At 44.9% G+C, this 22,220-nt stretch overlaps 2 protein-coding genes across 4 annotated transcripts in view; one reads left to right on the forward strand and one right to left on the reverse strand.

The window, feature by feature from the left end:
- Window positions 1–15,736, forward strand: part of ANKRD52 (ankyrin repeat domain 52) — a 65,462-nt gene extending 49,726 nt beyond the window's left edge. For both annotated transcript variants that reach the window (XM_083599191.1, XM_083599190.1), the window contains one exon: window positions 1,577–15,736. Coding sequence is in view for 1 of the 2 variants with exons in the window: in XM_083599190.1 (XP_083455316.1) it covers window positions 1,577–1,821 (245 nt within the window). In the remaining variant the exon portion in view is untranslated. The remainder of the gene's footprint in view (window positions 1–1,576) is intronic.
- A 3,602-nt stretch (window positions 15,737–19,338) lies between these two features.
- SLC39A5 (solute carrier family 39 member 5) overlaps window positions 19,339–22,220 on the reverse strand; it is a 39,200-nt gene continuing 36,318 nt past the window's right edge. For both annotated transcript variants that reach the window (XM_083599254.1, XM_083599253.1), the window contains exons 9-11: window positions 22,104–22,184; window positions 20,938–21,128; window positions 19,339–20,169 (exon numbers count right to left, since the gene is read on the reverse strand). In XM_083599254.1, coding sequence (XP_083455380.1) covers window positions 20,017–20,169; window positions 20,938–21,128; window positions 22,104–22,184 — 425 coding nt within the window. In that variant the 3' untranslated portion in view covers window positions 19,339–20,016. The remainder of the gene's footprint in view (window positions 20,170–20,937; window positions 21,129–22,103; window positions 22,185–22,220) is intronic.

Consider the following 22,220-nt stretch of genomic DNA (forward strand, 5'->3'; position numbering starts at 1 on the left):
GCTCTAAAAATGGTTATCAAAGCAGGATGATGAAATTTCAGAAGTTTGATGTACAGTGGTACCTTGGTTCTCAAACTTAATCCGTTCCGGAAGTCCATTCCAAAACCAAAGCATTCCAAAACCAAGGTACGTTTTCCCTTAGAAAGTAATGCAAAACGGATTAATCCGTTCCAGACTTTTAAACACAACCCCTTTAACATGAATTTTGCTATCTAAGGAGACCATTGAACCATAAAATTAAAGCAATAATCAGTGTACTGTACTACAAAATAAATAAGACAGTATTGTAGATGATTAAAAAATTAAATTATTTTTTTATTTTACCTGCACTGATGATAGTCAATGTTTGGATCAATCAATCAATCAATCAGTAGCTTAACTGGGTTCCACACAGTCACAAAAACAAATTAACCGAAAAAACCTCAAAAACGCAAAACAAATAGCAAAAACAAAAGCGCCAAACTTAATCCATTCCGGAAGTCTGTTTGACTTCTGAAATGTTTGAAAACCAAGGCGCAGCTTCTTATTGGTGCAGGCACCCAAGAAAAAATAGCCGACAACCGTATCAGACGTTTGGCTTCTGAAAAACGTTCGAAAGCCGGAACACTTACTTCTAGGTTTTCGGCGTTTGGGAACCAAGGCGTTTGAGAACCAAGGTACCACTGTATTCCATTGGTCCAAAGAATCCCTTGACACTTGTGCTCTGTTGCAGGTGGTTGGTGGGGTAGGAAAAGCTTCAACTACTGAGGATGCGCAACAACCAGAACGTAACATTTTCTCTCAGGATCTTAGAGAAATGGTGCCCATCTGTAGGGAGTTCCTGTGCTCTGTCTGAATGTATCTCTTAAGCAGGAGTTGTGTATACAAAGGGGGCATGGAAATGTATCCACAGAGTATGATCTCTTGAGTGGGTCAGGTCACGGGCTGTGTTTTACCACTCCTTTTTACATACATACACGCCGAGAGAGAGAGAGGAGTACAGAGAGTTGCTGTGCAGGTGGTGTTTGGATAGCACAAAGAGTAGTTTGCAAGGAGCTTTCACATAGTCTGTGTCCAGCAGATACCAGAGCAGCGATAACACGGCTTACCTGTAGCACTAGTGCAATTATGCCACTTACCGTATCTTTTGCTTTATAAGACTCACTTTTTCCCTCCTAAAAAGTAAGGGAAAATGTGTGTGCGTCTTATGGAGCGAACGCAGGCTGCACAGCTATCCCAGAAGCCAGAACAGCAAGAGGGATTGCTGCTTTCACTGCGCAGCGATCCCTCTTGCTGTTCTAGCTTCTGAGATTCAGAATATTTTTTTTCTTGTTTTCCTCCTCCAAAAGCTAGGTGCGTCTTGTGGTCTGGTGCGTCTTATAGAGCGAAAAATACGGTATTTTATGCTGAGGGTCGGGGAGGGGAAGAGCCAGTTTTTATAAAAGGAAACAGCAGCCAGTTCATGATAAAACAACTGATGTTATGTGCTGAACAGGTTGTCCAACCCTTCTTGGAAAAGATGCTTTGGGGGGCGGGTTGCCCAAGAATGGGGGATTATTATTTTTTAGGGGACTGAGTTTGTGTTTCTGTTTTTCAGGCCATACCCCAGCCTTGGCTTGCGCCCCCAACAAGGACGTGGCCGACTGCCTGGCACTTATCCTTTCCACCATGAAGCCTTTTCCACCAAAAGACGCCATCAGCCCTTTCAGCTTCAACCTCCTCAAGAACTGCAGTATTGCTGCCAAGACAGCAGTCTGTAGTGCCCTGCCCAACGGCAACAGCTGCCCCTACACCAAGGATAGGCACAATGCCATCGGCTTAGATGGCTGTTACTCGGAGTAGCTTAAAAACAAACAAACCACGATGGGTGATCTAATATCTTCTATTTATTTAGGAATTCTATAAATATAGGACACTTTAAAGGAGAACAAGACTGGAATGGGCCTTCCAAAATGGCCTAGGTACCAAAAAAGAAAGAGGGGGGGCGTCTTGGCTTCTGCTTCCTATTTAGACCTTTGCTTTCACCACTGGCATCTCAAGCAATGTGGCTCTCAAAACAAATCCACAGCGGTCCATTTGCAATACCTTAAACAGTTCTGTTTGAGTCTAAATTAGCACAGAAACCTGCCCAAAGGCTGTCGCCCTTTGTTTCCGAGGCCACGGCCTTGGTAAGATTTAGGGAACGGCCAGCTGTTTAAATTCCAGTTCCTCTGGCTTGATGCTTCTGGGAACTGAAGGAAGGGCCAAGCCAAATTAATTTCCTGCAGGGACACTTGCCGATTAATGAGCACATCACACGACTGGAGGGGCCTGAATTTGAAAAAAAGTAAAAATAAAAAATCAGGCTCTTAAAACAGGGTGTCCTAGCCTTCCCATCTGCCTGGCTCCCTCCCGCTTTGTGGTAACTTTCTGTGTGCTGCCTGACTTGATAACGTTAAATTTTGTGGGCTGTGCTGTTCTAGGCAGGGAGCAGAAGCCCTGAACCTCTTAGTTTTATTTGGCATTAGGCGTTTGACGAACGAGGGACCGCCAAGAAGGGCAGCAGCTCCCGGCAAAGTGCCACTATAACTGCTCCTTTCTCTTTTTGTTCGTTTGGTTATTTTTGTTTGTTGGTTGTGCTTGCCCCCCATTTTTTTTTTTATTCCAGTGAAAACACTTGAATTGAGAACTACTGTACCTGGGACACTATGATACCTTAGGCAGCTCGTACCCCCTCGTATGCAAAATGGGTGCTGTTGCCCAGCTGACGCGGTCCTCTCCGACAAAACTTGCGTATGCGCTGCCAGAATTCATCCCTACCATATCAGGCACTTTAGGGATTTTTCTCTTTTTGGAGACTGGTTTCTGTTTGAGGCAGGCAGGGGGTGGGAAGGGTTACAAAACGTTGGATCCCCAAAGAGAATTTCCTTTGCGGTTCTCTTCCCCGCAAACCCCACCCTCGGTGTGTTGCGCAGTGTTTTCCCCGTTTAGACAAGTCAGTGTTGCTTTAAAGAAAAGAGATTATTTATAAAGAAACAAGCATTTATCTTCTTAAAAAATAGCAAAAAAAAAGAGAGCTTTCTGCAAGTTTCACCTTTTTTTAAGGAAAACAATGCACTTCAGAACCGTACAATCCTGCAGTTGTATTTATACCCCTGAATGCCATCCAGAAGGCTTCATTAGGACAATGTGCACATGGGTGTTTGTAGGGATGCCTGTGGGGTTGGTGTATGTGTGCGTAAGCGTGTGTGTTTTTTATTTTAAAAAATATATTTATAAAAATGCAGGTTTTACGCATTTTGAGTGTATGCACTGTTTGGTTTTTTTCCGTTTTTTTTTTTTTTTGTACTGTAAATTGTATCATGTGTAGAAACTAACAACAAAAAATATATATACCATATCACAAGTACGTTCAAAGCCAAAGATTGGGATGTAGCAATCGGCTGAGGGCTGCCAGGGCACACTTTTATTTTTTAAACCAACAATCTTCTTTCCACCTCCTTCCCAGTCCTGCAGTGCTGTGCTGGTGCCTATAGAATTACTCCCAAAACATTGCATGTTTGGACCAGTGAGCTTGTTAGGGCTATTAATTCCCCAACCAGCTTCTCCTTAGGGAATCAGCTAGACTGTTAAGGAGAAAATATGAGCCAGGTATGTGCTTGAACCATCCTGCTTCATGGTTTAAAACGAATTACTGTTTCTTTAACCAAAAACTTAAAACTGAAAGCAGTCTCTTCGTTTCTTTCTTTCTTCTTCTTTTTCATTTGACGCTGATGTTAGACCAGTGCCATTTCCATGGCCTCACTTAATTACTTTTATTTTTTTAAAAAATGTTTAATCCTGATGCAAGAAAGGCAAAAACTGAAATCTAAAGTGAGAAAACCCCCCCACCCCCCCTTTCCCTTTTGGCACTGTTTTTAATATACCAAAGCCAAACTCCTAGAGCCAAATACTGAAGCTGCAACGTTGTCCTTTGGTGAACAGTGCATTTTTAAAAGAGAGGTTCTCCATTTTCTTTTTTTGTTTAATCCCCACCAAATGGACTTTTGTTTTCCCCACAGACCACTGCATATCATCTTGAGTCAGCTCTTCAAGCACCAGCTAGCTGCATGTCTCGTTGGTTTGCTGCATACGGATAGGTTGCAAAAATTGGGGGCCTTAAGGTAGCGAGTTCTAGTCTTCTAACGAACCCAGCCATTTCCTTCAACAAAGCCTTCCACAAAGACTAGGGCGCTACTAGCTTAGCTTTTTTCTTTCTTTGATGCCCAAGGAATCGTGAGAGATCTTTTCACCGCAGCTGCTAGATATGAGCGTATTAAGGTTTTAATGCACTTGCCAAAAAGCACAGCAACCGCCTGTTGCAGATTGGCCATTAATTATTATTATTATTATTATTTTAGCTGCACTACGGTCGGGTTAGTTTTCTTTGCCCTCAGTTGCTCCAAGTTCTCTACCTTGAAAGAAAGTGTTAACCTTTCTACACCAAAATACCTCACGTTGGAATAGAAGTGAACAAAACTTGAATGAAAGTTTCCCCCCTTTCCTCCCCGTCCCCTACTTTTTCAATACAGGAAGGTCCTTTTCACTACTTTTGTAGAGAGGGAGAGCTGAAAATAACTTTAAACACCTTGTTTACATTGTTCGTTGTTTTTTTTTTTAGGTACTAGCAACTTGTAACTTTTTCTGAAGGCCTAATTTTGAACTGCCAGGCCATGGCAGGGGTAGGGGAGGGCGGAAGGGAGGGAGGGAAGTTGTAGGGAATTAAGTCTGAAGCCACACTTTCTTTCTTTCTTTTTTAAAAAAGGGCTAAATTTAATCCTCCTTTACGGACCAGAAACATTTCTGGAGGGCCTTGAGGTATTTTCAAGAAACTGGGGCAGTAGGGAGGAAACCTAATGGTTGTGCTGCAGTTTGGAAAGACCTAAACCCTCTCCCTCATCCCTTGGATGTGACAGACTCTACGCTCACAGCTTTGTACCAGGCAACAGATGCCATTTTCCTCTTAACCCAGGGGAATGTGTATTCCTATTGAGAAAGCACAGCCTGTTAAATTGGGGTTGTTGCTGTGCCTGTTTCCACAGAAAACTCTGGTGGAATTGGTTGTGGGGTGTTACAGAAGTATAGGGCCCAGGAAATCGGGCTCCTTAGGCAGTAGCATAGTTGCTTGAATATCAGATGTGCCCATCTCAAATTTTAACTGTGTTTTGAAATGGCGATGTGGGATGTGGAGAGACAGAGGAGCAGAAATGAGCATAGGTTTTCAAGGAGCCTTTCAAAATACATGGATTGTGCTTGCATTTTATTTTATTTTATTTTATTAGGATTGTAGAGGGTTGTTAGGCACGTTTTCTTTTATTAACTGAGGAAAAATGATGAACTGACACTTGATCTTTTTTTTATTAAAAAAAATTAATAATAATAATAGTACCTAACATGCTGATAATGTGTTCTTTTCCTCACATGTCAACATAAAAATTCAATATATGACAATCAATGTGATCTCTTTAAGGGCTTCAGTGTTCTTAGTTCTGTAGCATCATGCATTAATATTTTTTTTTTACGTTCAATTTTGCCCCTGTTCTTTTTTCCTTTTCCTTTAAAAAAAAAAAAAGATGAAGAAAATGGAGTGGAAAAATTCCAGCAGCGCATACGTGAATTAAGAATAAATTTTGCAGGGTTTTAATTTTGTTTTTGTAAGAAAGGGAAGGTAGGCATCGGGTGGGTGTCAGCGAAACGTGGCCAGTTCTGTTGCAGAGTTGCCAGTCTTGTTCTCCTTTAATACTGTAACGTGTACATTTTGACAGCACAGCTTGACAATTTTAAGTAATAATCGAAGTGGCTGGTGGTAATAACTTGCATTATTGTGCTAAGATGAGAGTCGGTTTCCCTAGTGCATTGTAAAAGAGGGCTGGAGGCAAACTTCCTTTCCCCCCCTTGCTGTCTCTCTCCCCCTGCTCTCCTGCCCAGTATTTTGCAAACACATTTGGCTTAAAAGATGTGCAGTATTTTACACGGGGTTGGGGGAGAGGCGAAGTCGGGATGTTGTTTTCCTGTGCAGAAGGTTCTTGCTGGCTGTTGAATCCCGGTTGCCTCCCTCCTTAGGAATGGCCTCGGTCTTGACCATGCATCTTTCTCTGAACCTCAAAAGGCACCACCTTTCCATTTCCCTTCATTTGTCTCGAAAGCAATCATTGGGCTTCCCTCCTTAAACCCCGCCAAACAAGGAAGTTTCTCTCCAACCACCTTTCTCCAAAGCACTTGCTTTACAAGTAAAATAAGCACTTTTGTTTAAAAAAAAACAACAACCACGAGGGTCTCGTTCCCCCTCTTTATAGCAACCCATAGGAGAAAGGCCAGCAAACAAGGAAGGGGGGGACCAGGAGGAGCCTGGTTTCTGTTTTGTTTTGCATGGGGTGGGAGGGCAGTATTTTTTTTGTTTTTTGTTTTAATTAACTTCATGTCTCTGGAAAATTAATGAACAAAGGGAAGTTGTGTTAAAAAAAAAACAGCACAAATACATTTCAGTTTGACAAGTGTATTTGCACTGCCATTGTTAGATAAAAGGGCCACCCGCAGGGAGCCCAGCTGAGCCATATAACTATTGACAAACACTGAATGTAAATGTCCTTGTAGAGGGCAAGTACTGGGAAACGATAAATTGATCTTCTATTCCTAAACGGGCACTTGGTTGAATTTGAAATAACTAATCCTGATGAAATGATGCTGTTCTCTTTTGCTTCTTTTTGGTTGTTTGTTCCCCAAATTGCTGGAGATTAGGAGACCTTTCCTTAGTTTAATTCTGAATCGTTTGTAAGCTTCCTTTGCCCCCGAAAAGGTGAGTGAAATCATGGAGTATAGGCACCCCACCCCAAGAGTGCACATTCAGCTCTAAGGTAAGACATGAATTCTGAGTGGACTGGTTACATACGTCCCGGAACATCATATCTCAGTTCGCATCCAAAATCCCTGCATGCAGTCAGTTTTAGTCTTTGTGGTTTTCAAACTGTGTTCCACAGAGCCTGGGGGAACCTTATGAGAAGGTCTGTAACAGCAAAGTGCCTGAGAGGCAGCTTACTCCCCACGACCGAGCTTCTCCCACATTACTCGGCTACAGCGAAGACTTGAGAAACTTTTAGGGCTAACTCCATTTGTGCAGGACATCAGATTGGCCCAGCAGGGTCAGCTGATGCAGAGTGTGAACTGAGAGTAGACCCAAACCCCAGAATCCCTTGCAATGTGCAGTGGATTGGCAGGGGTCCTCCTTGGCCAGACGCATTGATGTGAATGGGTTGGCATTTTAAACTGCAACTTAAATGTACCATCTTGTACAATCCGTTCAGACTATAAGCCCAACTTGCCTTTGCCTTGAGGTCCCCCCCCCTTCCAAGTCCAGGAAAAGAAAAGGGGGTGGGCAGGTGGGTGAGAATCTGTGCTGGGAACACAGTTGTGAAAACATTGGATTCTTCAGTTATTTAAAGCATCTTCCCTTGACTTGAATTTTTCAGGATGCTCAATATTGAGCATGCAGCGTTTTAAAAATCAAACGTAGCTTCTGCTCAATTTAATTTCTTGGAAACTGTCCATGTTAGCTGGAAGAAGAAAAAGTGACAGTGGGGATGCGCTTTAAACAAAAAAATGTTTCCCAGCTTAAGCCAGAAGGACATTAATGGGTATTAGGGATTCCTGTGAACCTTGGAGTGATGATTACATTTGAATCATGAATATTGGGTCAAAAATGAGTTCCTTGGTGTTACAAGAGGAAGACAGTAATCCGGGGGAGGGCAGGAAATGAATTTTTAAGGACTCTTCAAGGCATCTGTAGCAAGTTCTTGGTGTCTTTTTTCAGTATCCTATGTGTAAATGCTGCACCTATGTATATTATGCACATAAACATTTCTTTTGAATAAGATAGGACAGACCTCATCACCAGTCAGGTATAAACTACTCTTCCTCTTCTGTGTGTCAGAGTTCCAGTTCGTGTGTTTGTGTGTCTGCGTGTGTGCATCTGTGTGTGACAAGCATCTTTTCAAATTCACTTTTGGTGCAAAGACAGAAGGATTTTAAAAAGAGAGAGAGAGAGAAATAGCCTTACTTTTAACTCCAATCCTATTAGTTTGACAACTTGAATATAATAAAGCAAAATTGCATGAAAGCCTTTGAAACTAGCCGAGCCTTGTGTGTACGGTGGGTGGCAGTAAACTTTTTTCTAAACAAACAAAAAAAATTAGTATGCAATTTCAGCCACTTGTGGCTCTTTCTAAAAGTCCAGCTTTCTTGTTTTCTGTAAAGGATGGCACGGGGGGGTTGATAATGCCAACTTGTGCCTGCTTTGCCTTCTCAAAACCTTTGGGAGTTGGGGGTTTCTCCCCTGAATTGATTGGAAGTAAGACCTTTTTAGCACTGCATGAATAACCTCGAATTGTATTTTCCTTTTTTCATGAGACCAGCATTTCCAGAAGGTGGTGAGACTTTGAAATCCTCTTCAGACATCAACCAGACAGGCAGTGTATAGACACGGACTGTCTCTCTGTGCTCTTGCTTGTCGCTTCACCACTCCTTTTTAGGGCTCTGTAAGGGCTTGAGGGTGAAAGTTAAAGGCTTTCCTTTCATGCTAATTACACTGGAAGTAGCAAAGACAAGCCATTGACATCTGTGCTCATAAGTTAGTGTTTAATTAGGAGGACCAGCAAACATCACTGCTTGTGATGGCAATAAACTGGAAAAAAGAGGATGACTTTTGCCCAAAGGGCAGATTAAGCCCCCAAGACCAAACATTTTGCAAAGCATCAGGAGATAGCCTTTTAATTCAGGTTACTGCTTCTGTTGCATTTTGATGTACTGCCTCAGTTGTGTGTGGTTTTTTTTTTTTAAGTTGTCTGACTTGCATAGGTGATTGCTGCATTTTGTATAGAGCAGAGCTACAGATCATACCTCCAATTGGAGATTTTCCATCAGCAGAGTTAGAGACTACCTCAGGAGAAAGCACGAATTGACTTGACCTCTGGAAGCGACTCCTGCATCGTCTCTTGGCTTGGGGTTGTAGATCTGTATGTGTGTTGAGTGTGTTTGTTCATCCACTCTGTGGGGAATAATACTTTTTTTGCCCAGATCCGTCCTGGCTGCAGTGTGGTAAAACCAACATTGGATCAGTCAGCGTGATCATGCGGGCAATGAAACACAAGTCTGGCTACTTGGTATATTAGGATTCTGCCAGAGCCCGTGTAGCTACGACATCCTTCAAAACACACCTGGCTCCTGTTAAATGAATGAAACCCCTCCAATAGTCCTTCCTTTGATGTAGATATAGTCATATTTCAACCAGGGCAGGGAGGCAGCACTCCCCAAAGTCCATGTTGCAGCCTAGAGAACAAGCCTGTGATACTTGCATTGGGAAGGAAGTCTAGGCTCTCACTTTCTGGGCATTGCCTTAATTCCTGTATTTTGCACTAATGTGTTGTCTGGCCAGTTGGTGGATGTCTTAGGCAAAAGCGGAGGGGAGGGGGGAGAATACAAAAGAATGAACAGTGCGCACTCTGGGTGGGAGGGGGAGAGGCGAAGCGTTGCCAAGTGACCAAAAGGAGAGAGAAAGCCAGCCTTTTCCGTTGTTTGCATGCAGCAGAGCCCAGGGAGCCTGGTGCCCAAATTCAGGTGGCAGGTGGCGAGGAGGTCCCTGTCTGTTCTTGTGTACTGAAGACACACTGCTTGCAGTCACGGCACACCTTTGAGAAGGCTGCTGCGGATAGGCTAGGGGGTATGAAATGGAAGGCCTTTTTGCACTGACATACAGATGATCAAAGAACTAGCTTTCCAAAAGGAGGAAACCAGAAAACGCCACCCCTCATTAACTGGAAAGGAGAGGAAACCTTTGCAGACCGAAAAGCAAATAGGGCATTATTGCAACCAGAGTGCTAACGGTCTACTGTGTAGTATTTTTGAAAGGCATTTTTCATTGGTCCGCTTGAAGGTACGTACCCAAAATGGCTGCTCATGTTTGCATTTGTGTCTTGAACATGGTTAACTGCCAAAAGGTTCCTGTTACGGACTGGATGAGCTTCAGTTGGTCCAGGCGCTGTACATACCTACTGCTTGTTGACCCTTGTGCAGATGACTGAGGGAAACACAGCCAAATGTGTTCTCCTGGCATGTCCCCTGATTGCTTTCTCTCTCTCTTTCCCCGTTCCCCTTCTTCTGGGTGTTCCCCTTTTGACACCCCCGCCGGCTTCTGATCCTTTAGCTGTTTGGGGATGTTGCCGGGAAGGTTGTTTTAAATAAGAAACGGACATTGTGTCGAAATGTTAATAACTTTAAATAAATAAATCATTCCAGAAGCTTTAGACCTCTAGCATGTAACTTGTGTTTACATTCAAGAAGCACGTTGCAAGATGATAAAACAAATTAGACCAATTGCTCTTCCATCTTCCTGCGGTGGAAAAGCTCACAATCCACTAGGGCCCTTTTCTAAGGATCAATGGGCAGGTGCGTTCTTATCGGAAGGCCTTATGCTCAGAAATTGGGCACGTATTACCCAGCATTCCCTCACCCATCCTGCCTCACACCTGAAACCAGGTGCATCTCTTTCTCTAGCACTGGGCCTAAAGAAGTTTGGCCTTTCTCCTTCCCCTTGATCGATGATCTCTTGCTTTTTTTATTTTCTTCTTCCCTCTCATAAAGGAATATTTAACAGGGTGGGGGATTAGGGTTTATCTCGAAGACACAAACACACACAGAGTTCTGCATCTTGTATGCAAGCTCGCTTCCTAAACTGAGCTCCCCTTAGATGTAAAGCCTTATGAAGTGCATATGATTTAAGTCAACGTAACAATCTGAGTATATTGCATCTCGGGTGTAGTGAAGAAATACAAATTATTATCTGGCCTCTTCTGTCCTAGTCTAGCCATCTCCTCTGTTCCCACAACTTGTATAACTGTTCCTTCCTCTTAATGCATTTAGTTTGAAGCACCTTCCTCTTCCATCTCAATGATGTTGAATAGTAAGGCTTGATTCCACCATTTCTGGACCCTGTCCTAGTGCTTGACTTGCCTTCATCACGACAGAAATGTTTAGTTCCTTGTCATGCTTAGGGGACTACGGCTAATAGATGCAGCGGTTTTTGCATGTGGATTTAAATAACATTGCAATCTAGAGTGCCTGCAGATTTTCCTTTCTGCAGTTTTGATGGAAACCAAAGGTCCAGTCAGTCTTTGCGCAGCCAGCAGAAAGGGTATGCTGTGTGCTTTGTACTTGCCCATTCGTGTCCTCGTGCTGGTTTATTTGTGTCTCGGAGCTCTTATCCCAAGGCAGCCCACTTCCTTTCTTTAGTACCTGGGAAACCTCTTTGCATGCAGACCCCCATTTCCCACATTTCGGAAATAAAAAAGGAACTTTACACAGAAAAGTGTTCTTGCTTCTGCATTTGCTAAGGTTCTGTGCATCTGTTTAATGTGTTGTGCATTAATTGTTTAATCCCTCCCCATCCACCTGTTCCCCTCAGTGACTTGATGTCATGAGTGTGTGTTGTACAGATTGAGAATTTTAAAAATTGCACTAAATATAGCTTTGTGCCAGTTTCTGACCTTTCCTTTGTATAGTCTTTATCCTCCTTTTTTCAAACCAAAAACTCTTCTGTTCCTGGAGGATGATACTAGTGGATCTGTTCTTTCTTTGTCCTTAGTTTAATAGCCTCCTCTCTTCTCACTCAGCTAAGGGGTACCATGCTTGATTTTGTATGGTTGCAAAACATCTAATTCCTTTCATAACTTTCTCCATTACAAAAAGATCTGTTTGCAATTAATTAATACTTTGCTAAACTAGCATCTCAGTCTTAGTGGCATCCATTTGCAATTCCAATATTTGCAGGCGACTTAAAATATATGTGTAAAACTTGAGAGCAACAGTGTAATTGGACAAACTCTCATTGTTTCCACTTGGAGGGTAGGAGCTAACACTGGGGAAATAATGGATAGGGTATGCATGTTGTGGTCCTTCTATTCAAATGGTGGCCTTTCAAATGGGAACAGGAAATGATCACTGTTTCCTGAGCTCTTTAATTGGGAGTAACAAGAGAAGCAAAGGCCAGCTTCTTTCATCAACAATTCCCAGCTTAACTGGTTCAGCCTTGTTGTGAAGGACTGGAAGGTATTTGAGATTGTAATGGTTGCTTCTGGGCCATGATGTTCCATTCTGACGTATTTTCTTGATGCCATAGGAGGCCCAGTGGACTCTTTCTGTTCTGCTGTTGCCCACTGTATTTGGTTACTTGCTCAAGGCTGGTTGTGAGGGAGAGATTTCCGTTTTCAGAGTGCACATGGTCCTCCTTCCTGCGTATCTTTGGCACAATTCCCCTGGCCATGGTAATTAAGCACAAACAGAAGTTTTTCCACAACAGGGTCGCTAGCATAAGAACCTGGCAGTAACTCCGGGTCAGAGCCCAGCTGGCTAACTTGCAGTGAAGTTGCCTTCTTGCCATCTCTGCACACACATTCCTTCTCACCGGTACCATCCGCAAGAATTCATTAAATCCTTTGAGGCCTCGGGTGCAACGTTGATGCACATAAGAAAGGAATATATGCTGTGATGATCTGGTGGGAGTTGGTTGATGCAGGGATAAAGCCGTCATCGGGGAGCAGCTTATACGACTTTTCACTGTTCCTTAAGTTAGTAGAGCCCAGCAAAAGATACCATTTGGAGCTCAAGTTATTGGGAGAGAACCGGGTTGCCTTGGCTCACACAGTCACTTGTCTTCCAGACTGGGGAAAGACTGTCCCAGGTTTTAAAATCTGCAAAATGTGAAGTAGAGCATTTCCAAACCTCTTTTTTTTGCGGGGGGGGGGGGGGGACTGTCAAAATCAGGGTGATCCGGAAAACAGGATGAATGAGTTTCTGCACTATATGTTGCATGGAAATAATATGTTGCACCAACGAGACGCTGCTGTAGTTTAATTGTCTTTGGACATGTGATCCAATGCCCTTCATATTTCTGTCTTTGATAGTCTTGCTTTGCAACTGGGATTGGGGCTCCATTTTGACAATCTTGACACAGAGCTTAGCAGGTAAACAATATCTATTTGCCTTGGTTGCATAAACACCTCTGATGAACTGCATTTGTTGCTTAGGTTTCTTGAGGTGGAGCTGTGGTCTTTTAATTTGGGGGGGGGGGTGCGTGTGTGTGTTATCGTTAGCGTTCTTGTTGCATGTTGTGTTTTGAATTGCTTGGCCATGCTGCGTCTGCAACTGAAGCCACAAATTGTTGAGCTGGAGTGTGTGGCGGCGATTCTTTTGAAGACCAGCAGGAGCTGCTTTCGTTACGTTCTGTTCATTGCTCGGAGAGTGTCCATGCTGTTGTTTTGCTGGGTGTGTGCTTGTCTTATAGCAATACTCGTTGGCTCTGATCCTGCGGGCACTTCAAAAACTACCTGTGCTTCAAAACAAATTTCTTCCTTGGGAGCAGCAATAAAGGGGTGGGATAGGGTTGGGTGAGGGAAATCAGTTACTGTGTTGAGGGTTTGTAGCCTGTTGTATAGCTTGCACTCTTGAATGTGTTTAGTGGGGGGGGGGGCTTAGCTGTAAACGGAAGGATTTTGAAGGATGGTGGTCAGACCAACATGAGCACTAATTTCACTCCCAGTCAGGGTTTCGTTCTTGGAAGCCCTGGTTATTCACTTATTCTTTGCATCTTTGACCCTGTTCATTCTTCCAGTTGCGTTCCCCCTCTTAACAGTTGCATCCATCCCCCTCCAAAAAGATTACTTTGCACTTGGACACACAGATGGTGTGTGTCACTCAAGGGGCACTCTAATTGTGTGTTTGTATTTGTGTGAGGTAGGTACAGCCAGTACGTTGTGGTGGTCTTCGTAGTAATGGGTGACTTAAATGGAGTATGTTTGCATGAGCCTCTTAATTGTGCTTCTGGTCCTTACTCCACCTTTTCTCCCCAGTGGCAAGGTGTGCATCTGAGCGGGGGAGAGGGTTAGGGGTATAGAACACTGTTACCCTTTGGCTGCAGCATCCAAGGGCCCATAACGTCCCAAAGGGAAATTCTGTATAATTTTCACCTACAGTGGAGGGAAGGCAGTACAGTATTCTTTTTGCTTGACCTGTAACTGCTGCTTGTCAGAGGAAGCCTTTTGTGGCGTGGGATGAATTTTCTAATGCTTGTCGTTCCTGTCAAATCCTAAAGATGTTCAGAGAAAAATATATATTTCAGTTCAGCATTCTGTTAGGTTAATCTATGTATTTGGGGTGAGGTTTTAATTCTCTACCAGACCCTCCACAGCCTTTTCTTTAACCACATTCAGGGCCAGTTACTTTTCCCTTTATTTAAAAGACTTGAGCGTTGCTTTTGCTGCTGTGCCTGTTCTTCAGGGAGCTTGCCTCAATTTCCTTTATCGTATTCAGCTGACATCTGAACACACCCTGGCGTCCCAAGCTTGCAAAGGCCACTTGGCTGAGCACTACAGTAAAACTGATACTGAGCTGTGATATTCCACATTTCCCCTCTTGCTTCCTTTCCGTGCCCCGCTTCCCCGTTAAAGTGCTCCCCATTCTGGGCCACAGGCATAGGGATTTTGAGATACAAGGGGACCAGCAATTTAGAACCTGTGTGAAAGAGTGGACTTGGGGAAGAGGCATGGAACTCGCCGGTTCTCCTCCTTACATTGTCTGCCCTAGGTGTGAGCACTTTACTCTGTGTGCGTGTGTGTTCAGTAAAATGAGTTGCAGGTGTTCTAGGACCAGAGGCAGATTGCAGTTACCCATTTTTTTCAATTCTGCCCCCCTCTCTCACACACAAGCCCAGTGGTCAGTTTGCCACCACCCCTGAGATATGTCGCTTAGAAGGGAGCAATCCCTGTGGCAAGTACAATGTCTGCACTGCCTCTCGAAAGAATCCCAGGAAGTAGAACGCTGTACTCTCCCTCCCTCTCTCTCGTGTTAGAGCCGTGCTGGCCAGCTGACCTTGCTGTGACTCTACCACCTCAAATACCTGCCCAGACTCGCCTTTAGTTCTTTGATTTTATTTTGCCGGGCCAGTGGCCAAACGTGTATTTATATTTAGGGTGCCCCACCAAGCGCAGAGGAGCTCTGCAATAACTAGCATCTTTAGAATGCCTTGCTTAGGAAGGGGCATGTCTTGATGTGAGATTCTGTCACCTTTTCAGACATTAATTTAGAGGGGACGAGGGGGAGAGCAGGTGGTCTTACCTACCTCTTGCAATAATAATAAGAATAATAACAAAAAAAGGAGCAGGCTTGGGCACTGTAAAAGCCTTCCTTGCTCTTCATCTTAAAACACTAAGGGCAGACAAAGAAAGCTATATAGGGCAAGAGAGTTGCACTGGAAAATACATTCCTTGCTCTGTATTTGGTCTGTTTCCTCCTCTGTGATAACTTCAGCAAGCGTAAATTTGGGTGGGGGATAGAAGAAGCTAGGTCACAAATCAACATCTCACACTTAAAAGATCTCCTATGTTTCCTGTTCAATAAGTTTGGGGTCGGGTGGGGAAGAAGAGTACTTGTGATTTCTCCTTCAGAGCACTAAACCTACAACCCTGCTGATCAAAACCAGCATGCAGCCATGTTTACCTCCTTTGAGGCAGGGGCCTTAATTGGGAGTTATTTGGCTAAGGCGGACTCTTTTAAAGAAATAAAAAGGTATGCCTTTGTTTATATTTAGGCAAGCTTGAAAGGGTGGACGGGGGAGCATTGCTTTTTGCAGAATGGCTGCGGGGAGTGCAAATGGAAGTGCTGCGTACAAAACACTCCCCCACTCCAAACACACCCCCCCGAAACAAACACCACCACCCCCAACCTATTGGCCTATTGATCCACAGTTGTTGGCAGCGAGGCTTAACTTTGCACCGTGGTCTTGTTAGTAGTGGAGAATTTGGACCAATGTTTAGAAGAGACTAAAAAAGGGGTGGGGGGTAGAAAAGACACGTTCAGATCAGCTCACAGGCCTACCTTCCTGCTTGCAGGTACACGATCTTCCTTCAAACTGGTTTAAAGCACAAAGAGATAAACTCGAAACAAAACGCTCACGCAGCAGGTGTCTTCTGGGGTGGGAGCTTCCAAGGCAAATACCACACACACACAAAAACCAGTGGCCAGTTCCAGCCTCCATGCAGCAGAGGGTCCCGTCCCCCCGTGTGTTCCGATGTGCAATCAAAGTGTGAATCTTTTTCTACATCCCACCTTATATATAGCCCAGAGGCTGCAGCCGTTTCTGTTTGGCTGCTCACCTTTCTACCTTTCTCAGTGGTTTCGTTACCTCCCCTCGCCCCCCGTTACTCCTCAGTTAGGGGGGGTGGTTCTTGGCAAAATGAAGCACTTGCCTGTGTGTCAAAAAAAAAAAAAGGATAAACCTACGTTCGGTTCCTAGAAGGAAATGCAGACTTGTCAAACCCGCCACCGACAATTTTCTCCCGCCTGGTTGTTCCATGAAGTAAATAAATTATATTCGAACTTCTATATAAATATATATTGGAGACCAATAAAGAAAACGAGAGCTACCGCAAGCCATCCACCCCACCCCCCTTGTCCACACACACCCCTTGCGCAGTGTGAAAGCCACCTTTGTATAAGCCCCCCTGATGTGAACCCAAGTGACTGGTTACCTTTTTTTTGTCTCTGATGTTACAATATGCATTTTCAGAATTTCTGCATCACCTTTTTGGGGTTAGGGCAAGGGAGGGAGGGGGTCAACCAGGAATTAAGTAAATTAAAATAAATTAAAAAACAAAAGCATTCAGACTTGATCTATTTTCTACAATGTATGCTGCGACCAGGTCCTGTTATTCATATTGTGGCTTTGAATCAATTATGTTTATTAAAATGCTGTTGCTTCTATCTGCCTCTGCCTTCGTTTTTTTCCCCCACCTTGTCTCCAGATATTTGCTGGGGGTGGGTGGGTAAGGATAATGGAAATACTGGGGGAAAGGGGTGGAAATTTGATACCACACCTGCGTTTTATATCCTAATTCTATAATGCGGTTCAAGTGGCTGCTTTCAAATCATTTACGTGTCTTTATTGCCCACGAAACACACCTCCTCCAGCCAGGGAAAGGCACTCTTGATCTTGGTTTGCTTAGGGCAAGGAGGTGTTGCCACTGCCCATTTCTGTTTTATAAAACACTGGGCCCTTGAAGTCCAGAAAGATACAGGTGAAACTCGAAAAATTAGAATATCGTGGAAAAGTTCATTTATTTCAATAATTCAACTTAAAAGGTGAAACTAATATATGAGATAGACTCATGACATGCAAAGCGAGATATGTCAAGCCTTTATTTGTTATAATTGTGATGATTATGGCATACAGCTGATGAAAACCCAAATTAACAATCTCAGAAAATTACATTATTGTGAAAAGGTGCAGTAGCTATTCAATCCATAACAGCTGCAGTGGGTTCCTGAGCCTTTAAATGGTCTCTCAATTCTAATTTTTCGAGTTTCACCTGTACTTAAAGTAACTCCTTTTTAAGGATGGGAACCTGAGGTATCTGGATCATTGCATGAACAGAAGGACATAAGAAGACGAGAAGAACCCCGATGGAGCAGGCCTGTGCCTCCATCTAGTGCAGCATCCGGTTTTTGCAGTGGCCAGCTAGATGCCTATGCGAAACATGCAAGCATGGCCTCTTCCTTCAGTTTTCCAGCAATGTATTCAGAAGCACGCTGCCTCCAACCAGAGAAGCTGCACAATGGAACTTTCCCCTGGAACAGAATTGGAGGCAGTTTGCTTAGCACGTTTGGGGACAAGGGGAAAGCACTATATCCCTTGCCAGGTCTCGCCCCGTGATTTAGTTTCGATTTAGTTTTAATTCAACCTGGTGAAGGGCAGGCTGTAAATCTAACAAAACGAGAACCGTTAATAATAGTTGGGAGTCAATGTTTCGTTTTCAATCTCTTGGGCCGTCTGTAGTGGTACCTCGGGTTACATACGCTTCAGGTTACAGACTGCTAACCCAGAAATATTACCTCGGTTTAAGAACTTTGCTTCAGGATGAGAACAGAAATCGTGCTCTGGCGGCGCAGCAGCAGCGGGAGGCCCCATTAGCTAAACTGGTGCTTCAGGTTAAGAACAGTTTCAGGTTAAGAACAGACCTCCAGAACAAATTAAGTACTTAACCCAAGGTACCACTGTATTGGATATTCTGCTTAAGTTATGTACCAATATCAAACTTGGATGACCAAAGACACTGGGATGCCCCTAAAGTTAAGTGTGAAACTGACCCACTAACGTTTTCCTCTTTTCTGAGCTGCCTTTAAGGCCATCCTCCATTTCAGCTACTTACCCTCCACGGAAACGGGAGAGACCGCTTTCCCTCTTTTCCCAGGGCAACTAGCCCTTATTGTGCAATTCCATCTTAACGCATTGTGAGCGTCCTTTTCTTTCCTACACTCCCAGTGTGAAAAGCAACAGGTGGACTTTGAAGGCTCTCTTTCTCCTTGCTCACCTAAGTTGTCCTGTGCAGATACCAGGGTGGGGGTGGGGAACAGTTCAGGTGTGCAAGGTTGTGTGTGGGGAACCGGGAACCTGTTTGCTGTTGAATGGAAATTAGAGACCAGTGCCCAGGCCACTGTTGGCGGCATATATGGCCTTGATTCTCAGTGGCTGCTGAGATAGGAGGCACAGTGCTGAGATTCCCTACCAGTCCTGTAATTCTGTAAAGGGACCCCTGACCATTAGGTCCAGTCGTGGCCAACTCTGGGGTTGCGGCGCTCATCTCGCTTTATTGGCCGAGGGAGCCGGCGTACAGCTTCCGGGTCGTGGCCAGCATGACTAAGCCGCTTCTTGCGAACCAGAGCAGCGCACGGAAACGCCGTTTACCTTCCCGCTGGAACGGTCCCTATTTATCTACTTGCACTTTCACGTGCTTTCGAATTGCTATGTTGGCAGGAGCAGGGACCGAGCAACGGGAGCTCATCCCGTCGCAGGGATTCAAACCGCTGACCTTCTGATCAGCAAGTCCTAGGCTCTGGTTTAACCCACAGCGCCACCCACGTCCCATTCTGTAATTCTGTAGAGGACAACTAATGAAGGTGTTCTGTTATTTAGAGGAGTTTTTAGGCTTCCTTCTAGGTAGGGGGTACATGAGGAGTTGTGCAAAGGATACAACAACTTGGCTCGTTTGCACTTCAAGCAATTGCCCTTGCAGGCAAACCAGGTGGGGTTATCACTGGGGAATTTAAAGCAGCAGGCCTCTGAATCTCCTATTATAAGGATGAGTTTTGTCCTTAAGAACTTTGTCATGTGCTGCTCACACAAACACACCCATCCCATAACTAAAGAGGTCCAGGCTTCCTTGCATTAACACACACACACACAGAGAGAGAGAGAGAGAGAGAGAGAGAGAGAGAGAGACCACTGTTCCATCAAACCTGAAATTTTCGTGTAGAGGCTTTTGGTAACCAGTTGCCTTTTTTAATGCCAACTTAAATATTAATGAATGCTCAGGACACTGATAGATTACATCAGGGATTAGACCAACTGCCATTGGACCCAGCCAGGAAGGCTGACAGGAATGATGGGAGTTGTAGTCCAGCAACAGCTGCTGGTTCTCTATCCTTAGATTACAGGAAATAGCTTGCTGGGGAAACTCAGCTCCAAAACATGAAAGGCCCCCATTGCATATCAGTGGCTCTCTAATTAAGTTGTAGTCCTTCGAATAATTCTCTCTCACATTGCATTCCGAGGTGGCAATAGGTCCAGTCTCTCTCGAGCAAACTAGTGCTCTTTAGAAAGCACAAGGAGGTTTCAACATGTTGATTGCAGCGACTAAGCACAACTTTCTTCCTTTCATCCAAGCCACAAAGGCTAGGTAAAGGCACTGTCGCCCTCAGTTTGGCACCCTGTTTTTGCTGCCACACAAAAACATGGGGACAATAAGCTGTTCCTTCTGTTCTCTCCTACTGAGTTCTTTCTCCAACTCCTGCGGACAGGAAGATGGAGCAAATCTGTAGCCCCTCTTATAGAGTTAAGAGGAAAGGTGCAATCGTGCTTGAAGTCGGAGGGGGCGTCGCCTTCGATCCGTCTTGCGTTCTGGAGTTTCCTGCTGAAGAGGGCTACCCATCCAAATGGAAACTGATCTGCCCTTCAAAGAGAGCAATGCAGACCATGAGGACTCCTCCAGTGAGGAAGCCCAGGTTCTGGAGAAGGAAGTGGGCAAGGGAGCCCTTCTTGCCCCTGCTAGAGCTCCTCTGCAGCATTTCAGGCAGCTAGAGAGAGGGCGAGAAAAAAACAACAAAAGGCCATTATGTCTTTGGCAGCAGCTGTTACGGCAGCTTGCAGTTAAGCCAGAAAGGCTGTTCTCCTTGAAGAGACAATAACAGCGATGCTTAGTGGATGCCTAGCAAAGATATCTTCAGTGCTAAAAGCCGGGATAAAGAGGTGTGTCTTCATCACTCCACAAAAGTTGTATAATAAAATTGCAAGAGAGGGGTATCCACAAATGAGGGGCTGCCACAGAGAAGGCCCTCTCCTTGGTCGCGCACACATACACACACACACCCGAGCTGCTGAGGGTGGTGGAACAACCAAGAGGCCCAGGTAAAGGGACCCCTGACGGCTAAGTCCCGTTGCGGACGACACTGGGGTTGCGGCACTCATCTCGCTCTATAGGCCGAGGGAGCCGGCGTACAGCTTCCGGGTCATGTGGCCAGCATGACTAAGCCACTTATGGCAAACCAGAGCAGCGCAATGGAAACGCCGTTTACCTTCTTGCCGGAGCGGTACCTATTTATCTACTTGCACTTTGGGCTTTCAAACTGCTAGGTTGGCAGGAGCAGGGACCGAGCAATGGGAGCTCACCCCGTTGCGGGGATTCGAACCCCCGACCTTCTGATCGGCAAGCCCTAGGTTCTGTGGTTTAACCCACATCGCCACCCGTGTCCCGAGGCCCAGGTAGGGAATAACTAAACCCTGGGTCCCCAAAAGATTAATGTCATGGTAACAGGAGAAGTTTGCAAAGAGGCGGCTGTCCTTACCATGTCCACCAGTGCCACGTACAGGAAAATACCAGCCGTGATGGCAAAAATCCAGGGCGTGACTTGCGCGGTGCTCCGACTAATGAGCGTCCCTACTACTGCGCCCAAGTAAGCCAGGAAAGCAGACAGCAGGTTGAAGAGGAAGACCCGTCGGACTGGCATGCCAGCCTGCAGCAGGACAGCGCAATCCCCTGCCAAAGAAAAGAGGAGTTAAGAGTGCAATGGACACATCTTCACAGAGGCACCATTAACTAACTCAAAGCCAAGCAATGTCTCTAAAACCAGTGATCCCCAAATCCACCTTCCCCCCACCCCAATGGACCACTTGCAAATTGTGGACGACTTGAAGCTTTTTCTGCCTCTTTGGGTAATTGTAATGTGCCATGCATATGCTGTCTTTTAATTGACTCTGGGGTTGTGGCGCTCATCTCGCTTTATTGGCCGAGGCGAACCAGAGCAGTGCACGGAAACGCCGTTTACCTTCCCGCCAGAGCAGTACCTATTTATCTACTTGCACTTTGAGGTGCTTTCAAACTGCTAGGTTGGCAGGAGCAGGGACCGAGCAACGGGAGCTCACCCTGTCATGGGGATTTGAACCGCCGACCTTCTGATTGGCAAGTCTGTGGTTTAACCCACAGCGCCACCCGCTGTGACAAAGGACAGCTGGACATATAAAGGGCCCCATTACTTTCAGTAGCTTAGGGCCTCATCAAAGCTAAATCCGGCCCTGCCTGTAACCACAGCATCAGGTAAGGTCACATGGGTGGGACCCACAAACCCAGAATGGCATGGGTTCAACAGAAGGGCAGGAGCAACCACAACACCAGAGCAGATCCAAGTAAAGGGGTGGAGTCTTCCTTGGACACCGGACAGGAGGATATGATAGGATTAACTGATATCATCAGCATCATCTTCTGTCATCAGAAGCGCAGGACCATAGGAAAAGATTTGTTGGATCTGAGTTTATATCAAATCCACCAATGGCCAAGCCTACAGCCACAACATGAGAGTGGAGATTTGCACCCAAGGTGTGTGAATGACATTTAAAAATGCACACACACAAACTGAGCCCCAAATCTTTAAAATATTAAATAGTAAAACAAAGCAGATTTAAAAGTAAGAGAGGTCAGGAAAGCCTGAAGAATAAAGCTGGGGATCTTCCTTACCAAGTTCATGGGGCAGTTCGTGGCAAAATACTGCCACCGTAGTGCTTAAACCGCTGGAGATTCCATCAGAGAAAGCAGCTCCTAGGAGAAAAGGGTTACAAAGGTAAGTGAACCTAA

The sequence above is a fragment of the Podarcis filfolensis genome (genome assembly GCF_964270895.1).
Source record: "Podarcis filfolensis genome assembly, chromosome: 2".
In the NCBI taxonomy this organism is placed as follows: domain Eukaryota; kingdom Metazoa; phylum Chordata; class Lepidosauria; order Squamata; family Lacertidae; genus Podarcis; species Podarcis filfolensis.